Genomic DNA, 12,854 nt, shown 5'->3' on the forward strand with positions numbered 1-12,854 from the left:
ATGTTTAATCCACTGAATTTCAATAATTTTTCCTCTTAATAGGATTTGCCCCTCTCACCTATTCTTTGCTATGGCCAGCTTTGTACCGGTAGTCTTGTAGGTCAGAATTCCTGAATATAAAATTAATACTGTATATATATTTTTTTCAAACAGCAAGTTTCAGTTCTGGAACAAGTAGGTTTTGTCACACATGGCACGGAACCAAGGTGAACATACAGCAGAACAGGTATTCCCTTAATGGGGGGGGGGAAGGGATTTTGGATTTAACTCACCCCTTTTCAACGCCTTCCTCGTGAATAATTCAACAACAGGGGACACTGGCAAAATGAGCCACGCTCGCTAAACCCATACACAGGTCAACACTTAGGAAGCCCTCTGGGTGCCAGGGTGAGTAAATGCCACTTACCTTATGTATAGTTTGTAAGGATTAGAGAGAGCAAAATAATCCAAATCGTTTTTTAAATGTTTTATTTAAACAGCCAGACCTAAGCATAAACACAAACACTGTACAATTTATTGACAGATCAAAGCATTCATAATCCCCTAATCCAGTATACAGGCAAAATATAATTCACACACTGTTGATGTGTATAAGGTATTGCTTTTTCTTTACAGATAAGCACGTGGAGGGCAATTCTATTTACAGTGCCTCTTTATAAGGGAAAGTGGGTGTCTGCATTCCTTTCTAGAGTACTAGTGTAACAGGGCAGATATGTGAGGTGGTTTTCAGGCACCAGTTGCACTTAGATCACTACAGAAATTGTAGTAGTCAATAAATTAGGTGCATAACTGTGTGCCCTATCCACACTCTGCCAAGACTTTGCCCACCTTCAAACATGCCATCGCATTTAGAAGAGCATGTTGCATGAACATTGTATATATGCACCAATATGCACATATACATGTGTATATGCTAAGGCTGCCAAGTGGATCCAGATTCACAGGGCAGGGCAATCCAGTTCTGGTTTTACCCCAGTGCATACTGGGACTTGTAGTCTTGCTTTTCTTAGGCACTGCAAGGGGAGGGGAATCAGAAATACAAGTCCCTGCATGCAAAGGGGTAGACCCAGAACGGGATTAACTCTGCAAATTTGGATCTGGTTGGAAGACTTACCCCCCTCTTTTACAAAGGCGTGTTAGCCGTTTTAGCGTGCGCTGAACGCTAACATGTCTGTAGACTTATAATGGGCGCATTAGCGTTTAGCGTGTGCTAAAACACGTCGCGTACCTTAGTAAAAGGAGCCCTTAGTAAATGTAGATATTCTGGTCATTTACGCATGTTCTTGGTACCCTCCTTAATAAAATTACCCCATATTAATGCTACAGGAGGGGCTGTTGAAAAGTTCTCTGCTCAATTAACAAAGTTGGGGCAGTCTCCAATGATTTTCCACTTTTTTTGGTTCCATATTTTTCCAAAGGAATGAAAAAAGTGCCCCAGTGTATAGCCCTCGATGGAGCCTGCCCCAACTTTGTTGGTTGGGCTGAGAACTTTTCAGCAGCCCCTCATATGTTCAAAGGGTATATCATGAGCTTCTTGTCAGCTGGTAAGCGTACCGAGCTGTGTCGGATGTTTAGACTGTGGGAGCAATAAATATCACCACTGTCATCATTAAAATATGGCTGCAATAAAGCCTCCTCCCTCTCCCCCACATATATAAAACACTAGAAAAGAGAGGCATCCAGATTCCTTAAACCAGTGCTTCTCAACTCAGTCTTTGGGATGCAGTAGCCAGCCAGGTACTCAGAGTAGCCACAATACATACACGAGAAAGATTTGCATACAATTGAAAGAGTATATGCAAATTTATCTCATGCATATTCATTGAAGATATCTTGAAAAGAAGACTAGCTGGGTGTGTCCTGAGGACTAGAGATTGAGAACTCCGTTTTAAATTCATAATATACAAAGAATGTAATGCAATCAATACTAAACTTTTCTATTAGTATCAAACTATAATCTACAACCAGTGCAGTCCATAAAAACAGTCACATGGGATCACCAATGAAAATAATATATCCCGCTTGGAATGAAACAAATACAGATGTCCACAGCAACGAGAAAAAAAAAATCATCCAAACCACTTGGAACAACTAAGCAGTGCCGGTCATTCGGATGACTTTTTTTTATTCCTCTCTGCTCTTTGCTGTGGACTTTTGTACTTGTTTCATTCCCAGTGGGATACTTTATTTTTATTTGTGATCACATATGATTGTTTCTTTGAATTGTGTATAGTGTGGATTCTAGTTTAATTGATATATATATATAAAGTATATTTGTACCAAATGCATTACAAACTTTGTATATTGTTATTTAAAGAGTTTGCCAGTATTTTCTAAGATTATGGGCTCCTTTTACTAAGGTGCACTAGTGTTTTTAGCGCACGCACAAAATTACCGTGCGCTAAACCGCGCGGTACGCTTCTAGAATAACGCCAGCTCAATGCTGGCGTTAAGGTCTAGCACGCACTATTCCGTGCGTTAAGGCCCTAACGCACCTTAGTAAAAGGAGCCCTGCACATTCCATGTAAAAGATTGCGACCAGGTGACCCCAAAAGTTACAAATGAATTTTAAAAACTGAAAAGAAAATAGCTTAAACTCATCCTAAGTGCCAACACAACAGCAGAAGCAAGAGCAGCGTATATCTTAAATAAGACACAGGATACGCGGAATGACTATCGTGTTCTATTATTACCAATTTCCCAGGATATTAAGGTTATTCTGTCATCTCTTTTAGTCCCAACTGTTTCTTATTTTCTGTAGAAAATTATTAGTTTTATCATATATATTTTTTTACATATTTATTACATTAAAAAGATGTATAGCCCCCACCTCTGTCTTTACTTCAGACCTACAAAGCAGATCCATTCCTGGTTTTACTCTGTTGTGTGCATGGAGACCCAACTTTAACTTCCTTAAACAAAGCAGGAACTGATTTCCCATGCATGCAAGATGGGGAGAGGAAAGGAAGACCTAGAACGGCTTTGCCTTCTCTGGGTTGATGGGCTGAATAGAAAGTTTTTCATGGCCTTGCTTATGGGGGGGGAAAGCTACAAAAAAAATTTCCCATTGTAAGGCAACTCTTCAGTTGTCTTATTGCATAATAGGGTATGCTGAGCCTAAAACAAAAGGCAGAGGATGACGAACAGCACAGCATTCCACTTCTTAAATTTAGACAAAGGCATGGGAGAGACGTTGCTTGGTGGAACGTAAAAAGTGAGAGAGAGTGGAGCAGGGAAGACTTCAGTGACTCCAGGTGTTGGGAACAAGATGAAATCAGAAGCAAAAAAAAAAGGACAAATTATTGCTAATTTAACTGTTTTTGATCTAAGTGGCAACTGACTTGTTTTAAAAAAATACATACATATACACATCATTTTTTGGTACTATGACTACTTTAAACAAAATATACTACAGCCTTGTAACCTTCCAGCTGGTGCTGAACGATGGACTGAAGCCATAAACAAGTTCTTTAAAGGATTAAACAAAAGTCAGTTCATATTGAAGGCGTGCAGAAGACAGTGTTTGGGATTTTTTTCCCCCTTTTATTTTATATTATTCTATATTTAAAAGGAAGTGTGGATGTTGAAGACAGACCCCGTGTAACTCAGAAAACCACAAGTGATTAAAAAAAAAAGTTAAGGAAAAAAAAATAAAGTCAAAGAGAGGCCACTGAGAAAACATAGTGCTGGCAGTCATCCAGGGAGCTATGTTTGTATCTTTGCTTGGTGAAGGGATGAACTTGATACACTGGAAATTGTGGATGATCTCGTGTCAGGATGGGCCCCTTTCCGCTGTTTACCAAAGCAAAATCTGAAATGGGGGGGGGGGAAAAAAAAGACAAAAATTCAAGTGTTCCGATAGTTAACTTTTTCTTCCTACTCCAGGATTATTCATGTCCCCCAATATTTTTTCCTCATTCAGGACATACCTGAACCTTTGCATAACTTCTCAGGCTTGGGGGGGGGGGGGACCATTCTTCCTAATGGCTCCTGTCTCTTCCCCCATCACTCTGACATTACAGGTAGAGAATGACATAGGGACAAATTTGTCCCTGTCCCTGTGGGAACTCAATTTCCCCATCCTGTCCCCGTGAGTTTTGTCGCTGTCGCTGTCCCTGCCCCAGTCCTGTAAGCTGTGCCTTAACCGCACAAGCCTCAAACACTTATGAGAGTGTGGCACCGTGGTTAAAGCTACAGCCTCAGTGCCCTGAGGTTGTGGGTTCAAAGCTACGCTGCTCCTTATGACCCTGGGCAAGTCACTTAATCCCCCATTGCCCCAGGCACATTAGATAGATTGTGAGCCCACCGGGACAGACAGGAAAAAATGCTTGAGTACCTGCATAAACTTATGTAAACCGTTCTGAGCTCCCCTGGGAGAACAATATACAAAATTGAATAAATAAATAAATTTTAAAGTGTTTGAGGCTTGTGCAGGTGAGGACGGAGCTTAGGCATTGGTGGAATGAGGCATTATGACATCACAATCTGAGCTCTAGAATGTTGCTACTTATGATCTTAAAGTGTTTGAGGCTTGCACAGATGAGGACGGAGCTTAGGCATTGGTGGAATGAGGCATTATGACATCACAATCTGAGCTCTAGAATGTTGCTACTTATGATCTTAAAGTGTTTGAGGCTTGCGCAGATGAGGACGGAGCTTAGGCATTGGTGGAATGAGGCATTATGACATCACAATCTGAGTTTTAGAATGTTGCTACTTCGAAAAAGGGCCCTGGGACTCCTAGGTGTCAGTGGAGAAAGTGGCTACTTAACTCAGAACCAGTATTCTATCACTTTTTTTTATTTTCATATGACTAGATTTAACATCTGCTCCCTCATCTGCCTTCACAGTGTTCCTAACTAGTATGAGCAATTTTCAGTGGGACATATAATTTGAAGGAACGCAGTGGTCATTTTACCAGTGGACCCTCAAGTTAATTCTCAGCAGGAAATTATAATTTGTTCCTGTAAGGTTCAGGCGTACCAAACAACCTGCCAGCCGTGCTTCTGCTCTAACTGCAGGCGGGGGGGAGGGGGGAACACATTGGAGAACACCCTGTTCTCTCTTCAAGCCTCTGCCCATTCCCGAGAAAGGTCCCTTTTCTCCACATCTTAAGAAACTTGGCATGTACCTTTCATTTTATTTGACTTCCTTACACATCCAGGGTGGGTGGGTGTGGGGGAGGGGAATGTATTATTGTTTGCTATACTTAATTATCTATATTATTGAAATTAAATATGTACTATTTCTTCTAATAATTATGGGGAGGAGTGGGGGAGAAAATGACTGTTTTTTGAATTATTTGCGTATTTAAAGTGTGTTCTGTGTAGTGTTTATGTTTAAATTCATTGTATGGCACTGTTAACATTTGGAAAATTAATAAAGATTTATAAAAAAAAAAAAGAAACTTGGCAGTTAGGCTTGTCCGCTGAGGAGAAAACTCCCTTTGAAAACCGTTTTCTCAATATGCTATGCCGTACTTTCATTTGACCATGTGACTCCGTTGCTCCTGAGTCTCCATTGGCTCCCGGTTTATTTTAGAGTTCAATTCAAATGTGCTTGTGTTGTGTTTAAGATCCTATATGGTATCTTTACTCCTCTCCTTCCTTTATCTTGGAACGTTTACATATTTTCCTTTGCAAGAGGTAATCAACAATTTAAATGATCTCTTCCTTCCAAGAAAGGGATAAAAGGAGTCAAAATTTTTACTCAATCTCTGATTTTTAAGCTCTCTCAGCTTTGGAATGATCTCCCACTCCTTTTAAGGAGTTCCGGTTCACTCCAACTTTTTCGTAAATCTTTAAAAACCATTTTATTTGCTAAACACTTTGAAAATTAATCTTCCAAAACTTAGGGCTCTTTTAACAGAATGCGCTAAAATGCCGCGTGCACTAGCCACTACTAATTCCTCTTGAGCAGGCGGTAGTTTTTTGGCTAGGGTGCACTAGGAGCCTTTAGTCTTATTTTTTATGGTTTTTTTTATTTGCTAATTATTGTAAACCGAGATGAGCTTTCTTGGACTGATGTCTCGGTATATAAAGCCAAGCATTAGATTCGATTAGATTAGACCTATGGGTCTGATGACCCCTCTCAGGATCTCAAGCACCTTCCTAAATTCTGGGATCAGCAATTCATTTCATGGAGACCTATCTATCTTGATTACAGACAGATTTCTTACAGGTAGATTTCTTCTATCCATCCTAAGGCGTATGTCAGGGCAGCTATTCCTGCACATTCCATGTAAAAGAAATATATTCTAGTATTTCATTTCCAAAGTGAAGATGGCAAATTTAGAAGCTTTGCTGCTCCTGACCCTTCATTGTCCCCCCCCCCTCCTTTACAAAGCCACCCTAGCGTTTTTAGCGCCGACCATCGCGGTAACAACTCTGGCGCTCATAGAATTCCTATGAGCGTCGGAGCTGTTACCGCAGTGGCCGGCGCTAAAAAAACGCTACCGTGGCTTTGTAAAGGAGGGAGTGTATTAAAATAATTGTAGTTTGAAACACACTAATACCACGAAAAGTAGGCTGATGCTGGATTGAATTCAATTAAAATAACTGTAGACCGCTGTCACAGCCTTTAATAATCACCAGCAAAGTGATGAAGAAAAAAAAAAAAAAAGATTAAATTGCAATCCCCACAGCAATAATAAAACTAATGAACATCCAAAACCTTACAAATTTAGGTCACATTCTGTTACAAACTCAATGAAAATCCAAGACCAGAAAATCCATCCAATTATTTCTGGGAAAATGTCTGCATTTCTGCTCGAGCCATGACGCCACTGGCAATGCGAGATGGAAACATTTGGAATTTCAGACATCCACAGAAAATAAATTGAATACAACACATTTTCTTAAAAAGCGAAGGAGGGAAATTGCTCATGGCCTCACCTCAAGAAGTTCTAGTCTTAGAAGGCTCTTGATATGGCGTTCCTTAGAGTGCTACCAGTTAAAGCTCCCATCATGTTTTTATCCAGTCCTTGCTGAACCACAGAAAACAAACACAAAAGAGAAAAAGAAAAGCTATGAACAGGGCAGTCGTGGAACCATCTGTCATTTTATAGTTGATTTTCCTTCTAAGATCCCAGGTGCCACTCTAATGATAATTTAGGACTTGCAGAAACATAAGTGGATGCAGCCACTACAGAGATGGACAGATCGTTTAGAAAAGAAATAAAACCCATCCTATTCAAGACATCCTTGAAGACAAACTAACACCGCAAGACTCATCCCAAGCAGTGTCTCACTTCCGGTTCACCACACAATTGTTTCCCACGTATTCAACTTTATAGGACCCCCAGGGACCCCTGCAGAAGACTTTTTGTCGAAACGCGGACCGTGTTGGGTCCTGTATCCCTAGAGGACTAGGTCATTTAAGGCTTTTATGTGGATAACCTATTTTTATGTGGATGATTTTGGTGTACCTTTGGAACTTTGACTCTTTCAAATAAAGTCCATTTAGGAACATCGTCACTCCACAGAGTTTTTTTGGTTTTCTCTGGATTTTCTTCTCTGTGGATATCTTGGGGTCAATTCTTTTTGTTTTTCGAATGAGGCATTATGACATCACAATCTCAGCTCTTGAATGTTGTTCTCATTGGGGTTCCAGAATCTTTGAGATGCTGGAATGTTGCTATTCTTTGGATTTGGGCCAGGTACTAGTGACCTGGATTGGCCACTGTGAGAAAGGGCTACTGGGCTTGATGGACCATTGGTCTGACCCAGTAAAGCTATTCTTATGTTCTTACATGAGCCAAGTATAGGACAATTAAGCCCTTGTGTAACATCACTGATGAGGTTGGCTCTGAGGCACTGTGAATGAGGCATTATGACATCACAATCTCAGCTCTGGAATGTTGCTGTCATTGGGGTTCCAGAATCTTGCTATTCTTTGAGATGCTGGAATGTTGCTACTCCTTGGGTTTTGGCCAGTTACTAATGACCTGGATTTGCCACTGTGAGAATGGGCTATTGGCCTTGATGGACCTTTGGTCTGACCCAGTAAGGCTATTCTTATGTTCTTATGTGATCAAGGCCAGCAAGAGCTGAGATGTGTTGAAGCAACTGCTCAGTTCACCTTTTATACGATAAAGTGACATCTCACTTTTCCTCTCCTCTTTGGCTTAGTGGCATGGTCAAAGGTCATCATAACCAAAATGTTAAGACATTGGGGACGGGATGATGTGTGAATTTTGGGGGAGAAAACTTTAAAACACCATCCAAATGCACAAATTACTGTATGTCACTTGAATTTCTCATGTCCATTACATTTCATATTTGTATGCTGTGTGAAAGTAGACCAGTCACCTAACTCAAAGATCCCCCCCCCCCCCCCATCTACTGCACTTAACAAAGGTGAAGGACCAGCAACACTTGCTCTTCCCCTCAATGGATCTCTAAGGCAGAAGAAGGGATAGTAGATGTCATGGATAGGCGAACTCTATAGATAGAACCATATGGTCTTTATCTGCCTTCATTCTTTCTGTTTCCCTGCCCCCCCCCCCTCCCTCTTTCTTTGCTTTTCTGTATCAGAAGCCCTTGACCTGCTGAAGGGTTGGATATTCCTGTACTGTGGCCTTCAGGAAATTGCAGGGACTTTGTAGAAGGATTGTGTCAGTGCAACAATCCTGTTATAAAATCTACATAATATGATCAAATAAAAGGTGGCATCGTTACCTGTTTGAGAATGCCCTGGAACTCCTTTTGAGACCACATGTCGGACAGGAACACACGGGCTGCCTCAGCCGCTTTAGGTGAGTTGCTGCAAAGTGTGAAACATGGTAGGCTGAGTCCGTTGGCTGAAACTTAACCTCTATGCTATGGGGGCAACAGGGAGGGGGGCATCATCAACTATTTAACCATAGTGGAAACCAAATTAAAAATGTTTTAGATATCTTTGGTGGCAATTCTATACATTAGCACCATAAAGCAGGTATCACAAAAAAGCCAGTACCAGTCAGTGGCGTAGGAAGGGGCTGCGGGGGGGGGCAGTCCGCCCCGGGCGCGGTGTTCCTAAGGGCGCGGCACCCCTCCTCCTCTCTGCCCCCCCTGCTCCTCTCCTTGTTGCACGTGCGCACCCCTTGTACCTTTTTATTACTTCCCTGGCGCGCGGTGGCATCGGCGCTCTCTCTCGACGTCACTTCCGGGACCCGCACCTAGGAAGTGACATCAAAGGGCGAGCGGACACCGAGGTGGGAATGCTGCTTACGAAGGTACGGGGAAAAGGAAGTGGGCTCACGCATGGCAGGGGTGGGTGGGAAAGAGGGCATGGGTGCCACTGCCTCAGGCGCTGCTCACACGTACCACGCCACTGATGGCGCTGAAGCACACCTATACTGTTATGGCATTGGCTCACCGAAATATAGGTGTAGCTAATTATGTTAACTCAATGGTAGGAGTGAGCGAACACAGCTATGAGCACCAGGAAAAATGCACGTTACACACCCATGGTCCACTCACTTTAATGCCATCCATGTAGCTGTGCACTAAGGGACATAATAACACATTTTATAGAATAGCACTTATGTGCATAACTCCCAATTATTGGCACCAATCCAGGTGTATAAGTGTATGACGTGTATTTTATCAATATGTGCACAGTGGCGTAGCGAGGGTGAGAGGCGTCCGGGGGTGGAGGCGCCCCTCCCGCGCTCTATTATCCACGCCCCCGCTCGTTCCTCGATCCCCCCCCCTGCCGCAGGTGCACCATCCCTTCCCTTCCCCCGTACTTCTAGCTTGTTCACCGCCGCAAGTGACAACTTCAACATGCTCCTCGCGACCCCGGTGGCTCTCCCTCTGACATCACTTCCTACGTGCGGCGCCCGGAAGTGACGTCGGCAGGAGAGCCAACGCGGTTGCCAGGAATACGTTGAAGCTGTTGCCCGCGGAGGCGAACAACTAGGGGTACGGGTAAGGGAGGGGGGCGCATGCGTGGCGAGGGGAGGAGTGGGACGAGGCTGAGGGGGCACAGAGGAGGAGGGGTGCTGGCACCCCCATCAACATGGCGCCCATGGCGGACCGCCCCCCCCCTTCACCTCCCCTTTACTACGCCACTGTATGTGCATGGTATTGACACCTAACCTTAGACGCACCCTACAGCATTGCCCTTTTGGCTCTTTTCTCCTTCCCACACTGGCCTTTTATGTTCTACCCTCTCCATTTGCTACCCTTTTTTTTACGCCTCTCTTCATGCCACTGGGACATATTTCACATCGATCCTAGCCACGTTATCTTTACGACACTTCCAGTCAGACTGTTTCTCTCACCCCTAGTACTTCTTTTCAGATATAATTTATGTCATACCTGTGCTTTTCTAATTTATTACTTATAGGGTTGTTGGTATGGGCAGGCAGGAGAAGAAAATTTGGAAGACAGTTGGGTTAACCACAGACTGCCCGGACCAAATATGCCTGCCTGCTCTCTGAGCTGGCCAACAGAGGCCCAACTTACCCCCAAGGCGGGGGCAAGCCATGGAAGCTTTGCATTCAGCTGGGGAAAGTAAATCCCTCTGGGAGGGGACGGGGAGGGGAGGAGCTCTATCTTCCTAATGGCATCTCTGATTGTCCATTTATAGGACTCATCACACCCTTTATGCTCCCTTCCACATGGTTTCTCCCCCCCCCATTCCTAAGGGTTTTCCCATTCCACCCCCATCTCTCACCTGTTTTTGCACATGTTCACGATATTATTCAGGAGGCCGCCAGATAGGTTCTGTTTACCCAGCTGAGGATCAGCCATCACCAGATTCCTCATGGTGTAGCACGCAGATGACAAAATGTCTTCAGAGTTGCTGGTGTTGCTCCCCACTGGCTGTGACAGCAGACGAGCAACATCTGGAAGTATCTGGTTACCTTAATAGAAAGTTCAGAGAAACCAAATGAGCTAAAGTCACCCGGTGTTCCATGCCTGCAGAAAATGTTCATTGTTTTTTTTATAAATAGAAGGGGGGTATATCTTTTGTTTTGGTATTATTCCTGATGGTAATGATGGGTGGGGGATGGAATTTTTTTTTGTATAGATTCCGATTGTTTATAAGTGCTTATTTGATTATTATTATTTGTATGTAAATAGTATTGCACTTTTTGTTGGCATTAAAAACTAAATAAATTTTTTTTGGGGGGGGGTTAAAAAAAGGAAGCCCTGGGTTAGCCCAAAGGCCCAGTTGTAGTTTAGGATGACCTGATAGTGATTTTATTTATTTTTTCCAATGAATTTTCATCAACACAACTCATTACAGTTCCTGTGAAATTTCGTATCTTAGATTCCACTGAATGATGTGAGCATATCACCTACCCATGGATTTGTGTAATGAAGGATGTCGAGATAGGTTGCTTAGCAAAGAGGTGCCAGTCTTAACCACATCTGAATTCCCAGACTGAAGGAGCCGTGCAATCTGTGGTAGACCCTTCTCCTTCATCCCAATAATCTGACTCATTCCATTGGACATCTGGACAAAGAGAATACCATATTATCAGGACAGTGTTCCTATTTTCCATTGTATCACATTGTTGCATCAGATTAACGAAATGGTTTTAGAACCAATGGCAAGGCTGCTTTGTTGATACTAGGTTGGTACCATGTCATGCTTGGCTGCACTTACATTCCATAGACACACAGAATATTGGACAGATATTAAGACCATCTAGTCTTTCCAGTTGCATTCCAAAGGCAATGACACAGATTCCAGTGAATCTCAAATTTTCTTTTCACTTCTTTGTGATTAAAGATTCTCTGTGTCAACCCCAGGCTTTCTTGAATTCTGGTACTGCTTTTGTTTCCAAGTTTCCAAGTTTATTATATAATTTGATTAATCGCCTATTCCAAGTTCTAGGCGATGTACAAATTGTTAAAATAACCAAATATAGGTAACAAATCACACAAACATAAATCTAAGCAAATTAAAATGACAAATACAAACATTCCTATACAAAGTTTAAATCATTTAAATTAAATAATTTATACATACGACATCAAAACAGAAGGGAAAATTATTAAGGGATTACAATTATATTACATTACGGATTTCTATTCCACCTATACCTTGCAGTTCAAGGCGGATTACAAAAGATTTGACTGGACATTTTCCAGTGAAGATACAATTTTTATTTTATTTTTTTTTAAGGGGAGTAGCTGGATAGAATTCTAGGGGAACTTACGGGTTGGATAGTAAACTGACAGTGCCGAACTGTGTGATATTAGCAAATGGAATACAGTTAGAGTAGGTAAGATTACAATCTATTTTAGGGGTCTGTTTACTTGGAAGGTGTTGAGGTGGGATATTTGGGGGAGATTTATCTGGAGGTAGGTGAATTCTCTGGAGGTAAATTCAATATATTAAAGGTAAAAACATTAGGAGGGGGAATAAATATAATTTGTGATGAAATATTAGATGAAGAGAGACAAAAGCATTATGTTTATTCACTAAAAGCATCTTTAAAGAGTTTCCATCACCTCCCATATAGGCTGCACTCACCACCCTTTCTAAGAACAACAAATAGATTCTGTTATTCTTGTGTCCACCACCTGTGAGTCTCATATCAAGACCTTTTGTTTTACCAGACTGTTGGTGTTGGAATGATCATGACTGCTGAGTTTATTTATCAAAGTTTCATGGAAGGGGCAATAAGGGTCTGAAAGCTGAGAGGGGGGGGCAGAAGGTTGAAGGTTCACCTAGGATATCTAACACCTATGCACCTGCCCTGGGTTGAACCTGTAGGTGGGGGATGGAGATCCAACCTAGGGAGGGGTTCAAGTTAAGTTAGGAAGAGACAATGTGGGGCAGGTAAAATCCTAGAGAGTGAAATTGCTGGGGAGGCTGAGAAGGGAGAAAACTGGGAAGGGTGTTGGGCCTTA

At 42.3% G+C, this 12,854-nt stretch overlaps 1 protein-coding gene across 2 annotated transcripts in view; it reads right to left on the reverse strand.

Moving 5' to 3' along the window:
• Positions 1-451: 451 nt before the first annotated feature.
• PKP1 (plakophilin 1) overlaps positions 452-12,854 on the reverse strand; it is a 92,451-nt gene continuing 80,048 nt past the window's right edge. For both annotated transcript variants that reach the window (XM_033919014.1, XM_033919013.1), the window contains exons 10-14: positions 11,295-11,448; positions 10,663-10,852; positions 8,679-8,763; positions 6,894-6,985; positions 452-3,811 (exon numbers count right to left, since the gene is read on the reverse strand). In XM_033919014.1, the coding sequence (XP_033774905.1) occupies positions 6,911-6,985; positions 8,679-8,763; positions 10,663-10,852; positions 11,295-11,448 (504 nt within the window). In that variant the 3' untranslated portion in view covers positions 452-3,811; positions 6,894-6,910. The remainder of the gene's footprint in view (positions 3,812-6,893; positions 6,986-8,678; positions 8,764-10,662; positions 10,853-11,294; positions 11,449-12,854) is intronic.

This window comes from Geotrypetes seraphini, chromosome 13 (genome assembly GCF_902459505.1).
Source record: "Geotrypetes seraphini chromosome 13, aGeoSer1.1, whole genome shotgun sequence".
NCBI classification, from domain to species: Eukaryota; Metazoa; Chordata; class Amphibia; order Gymnophiona; family Dermophiidae; genus Geotrypetes; species Geotrypetes seraphini.